The following is a 2,799-nucleotide window of genomic DNA, read 5'->3' on the forward strand; positions in this document are numbered from 1 at the left end:
ATTCGTGTGTGTGTGTGTGTGTGTGTAAGAGAGAGAGAGAGGGGGGGAGCAAGGTGCTTTGCGTCTAGATTAGCGTTCAAGCCAACACCATTGCAATGAAAACGAGACGTCTCGGGCTTCCAGAGCCCTTGATGTGTTTGTTCGTAGCGAAGGAGAGGCCATCAGGCGAAATGGGAGACGGCGGTGCAAGAACAAAAGGCTCACCAGCTTCAGTTAGGGCAGTGTCCACTCCTCCGCGCTAAATCTCGTATAAGTTAGCTATAACCACGCACCAAACTTGCAGAAAAGCGTGTAGAACGGTGCCACGTTCCGATGGAGAAATTCGTGATTCGTGAATGCATCCAAAGGTAGATAGACACTCGTGACTGTACGAGTAAGGACCACGAACAATATAGTAAGTCAAGGCAAAACGCAGCCACAACTAGAGCAGCAGCAGACCGAAGCGAGTCCAAAGCGAGTCCAAAGCGAGATTTCTGTGCAGGATGGCTGCAGAAACAGAGAGTGACAGCTGATGGGGAATGACTAGAACCGAGTCGAATGCAGAACGCTCAGTCAGTAGCTGTCGCGGCCGCGGCCAGAGTGAAGGCCTACCGCCACAGGCTCAATTTTGAAAGACAAGTTTCATCATCCGACAGATGCCCATACATTCGTGATTTCTTTTAGGGGTTCCACCTGTCCGTGAACCTGCTCTTTCATTTTTTTAATTTTTTTTTTGAAATTGTTCAAGAGTCGAACCGCAGGTCAGAGGTCGCAGCCATAGAAGCGGTTCCCTTACACTGCTTCTCGAAGCCGCCCATTTTCCACTCTGGCTCTGCTGGTCTTTGGATAAATTTTATAAAAAAAATTACGAAAGGAAAAAAAGAGACTAACAAGACATGTCTCGAACCTGTTGAGACGAGCGAGCGTCATTAACGTGGACTAGTCCACAATGCCAGCCATTCAAGATTCAAGATTGCCCTCTTGGTTCCAAAAATGTGCAAATTACAGCACACGGGAGGCACGAGGGCAATAGACCCACAATTAGTCACGAGTCTGCTCCTCTGGCGACATTCACGATTGGCGAACATCAAGGCTAGCATGCCAACTCGGTGCAGTGGGGTGGGCAACAGAGCCGCGTTCACAGCCACAAATTGAGCGACAAGCCAATTCACATCTTGTTCGGCTGTCTCTTCCTTTATCCATCGCTCCTGCTGGAAAAAGAGTCTCGGACCTGTGCTCTTTCTGCCAAAACACCTCGACGACGAGTTGAGCTATTTTTCAGAAATCAGCATCAGAGGCGTTGGCGAATACGCTAATGTTGCATTTCTTGCAGATGTGAGCAAACCAGCCTCTTGCTTGAGCGCATTAGCCAAGTCATCGCGGCAGCCAACTAAAGTATGCAGAGGAAAGCTGTGTTGGCTTACAGACTGGTATGGCCTCTCCTCTTGGTTCCGTTTGCGTTCCCATCTGCGATTCTCGGCTCGGCACTGTCGACGTAAGGCGACCAATCCTTCTTTTTTGGTAACGTTATCACTTTGAAAATGAAACAGGCGGCTCAGCGCAGTATCTTGAAAGTGCTGGCAGCCGCAATTCCATCGGTGTTTCGCCGCGCTAACCGAACGACTAAATGTTTTCCCGTGCAACTCATGACTCGCAGCTGGCTCGGCAATCGCATGGAAGAAGCAGCAGCGCCGATCAGACTCTGCCAGATTCGTGATTCCTGATTGCTCGTCAGCTACATGTGCATAACTTAGCTCTAGCTTCAATCCCCGAGTCGTGAGTGCAGAACGAGCAGCAACATTTTCATACATTTTTGCATTTTTGGTTTTGTGTCAACATTGATTTTAACAAGATGAGCTAATCCTTGCAACACGAGTGACGTGCGAGAGCCGATACGGTCATCTCGGAGTCCGACTTGAATTTTACGGTAAAAATTTTCATCTGATGTGAAGAGGTCATCGGAAGCTTCCTCTCCCGATCAAATTGACTTTATCGCGATCTCCATTCGGTTCCGAAAACGCCGTTTTACACTTTGATCCCTGCATGTCTGCCGCACCTTTCTTCGCATCATCTTCGTCCAGTAACGACAACGACCACGACCACGACCACGACGGCGTCAACAGCAGAGGCAGCCTTCACACAGACACTCAACGTACCAGAGTCTGCTTGACCGTATCGAAAGAACCTACAAAACATCTTCGCAAAGACGTTTCCATTCCGGCTCCAACCTCAAACCACGAGCCACAGTCACCATGTTGGGCCTGAAAGCGCGAATGGCCATCATCGACAACTCCGGCGGGCTGATTGCAGAATGCGTGAATGTACTGCGAAACAAGACAACCCAAGGTCTAGGTCGAGTTGGTAAGTTGTCTCTACTACGCTATAGTTCCAGCCTTTCACAAATTGACTGCTGACTCCCTCACGTGAACTCTTGCTGTTATCTTTTTCAGGTGATGAGATTGTTGTCGTAGTACAGAAAGCTCGCCCAGTCTCCAACACGCCAGGCCAAGCAAACACACAAAAGGTTCGTCGGGGCGATGTCCGACATGCCGTCATCGTGCGCACTAAAAAGGAGATGACCAGACCAGACGGTCGTGTCATCCGCTTCGACGACAATGCATGCGTCCTGCTGAACAACAAGAAGGAGCCGCTAGGCACACGAGTCAATGGTGTCGTAGCCAACGAGCTCCGTGCTGCAGGCTGGGGCAAAATCGCAAGTCTGGCGCCCAAGGTCATCTAGATATCAACACTTGGAGCCCCTATTAGACCCACGTACCACAAGCATTGTTCGGCCAGATCATCAGCAGGCGTAAGCTTGGT

At 49.8% G+C, this 2,799-nt stretch overlaps 2 protein-coding genes across 2 annotated transcripts; one reads left to right on the top strand and one right to left on the bottom strand.

The window, feature by feature from the left end:
- Positions 1-1,250: 1,250 nt before the first annotated feature.
- UMAG_01125 (uncharacterized protein) lies at positions 1,251-1,790 on the bottom strand (the record flags this gene model as incomplete). The annotated part of the gene is made up of 1 exon (XM_011388775.1): positions 1,251-1,790. One exon carries the CDS (start codon positions 1,788-1,790, stop codon positions 1,251-1,253), a length of 540 nt encoding a protein of 179 aa, XP_011387077.1.
- Positions 1,791-2,231: 441 nt separating this feature from the next.
- UMAG_01126 (mitochondrial 54S ribosomal protein uL14m) lies at positions 2,232-2,719 on the top strand (the record flags this gene model as incomplete). The annotated part of the gene is made up of 2 exons (XM_011388776.1): positions 2,232-2,340; positions 2,430-2,719. The coding sequence occupies 2 exons, from the start codon at positions 2,232-2,234 to the stop codon at positions 2,717-2,719; spliced, it is 399 nt and encodes a 132-aa protein (XP_011387078.1).
- Positions 2,720-2,799: the final 80 nt, after the last annotated feature.

This window comes from Mycosarcoma maydis, chromosome 2 (assembly GCF_000328475.2).
Source record: "Mycosarcoma maydis chromosome 2, whole genome shotgun sequence".
Lineage (NCBI taxonomy): Eukaryota > Fungi > Basidiomycota > Ustilaginomycetes > Ustilaginales > Mycosarcoma > Mycosarcoma maydis.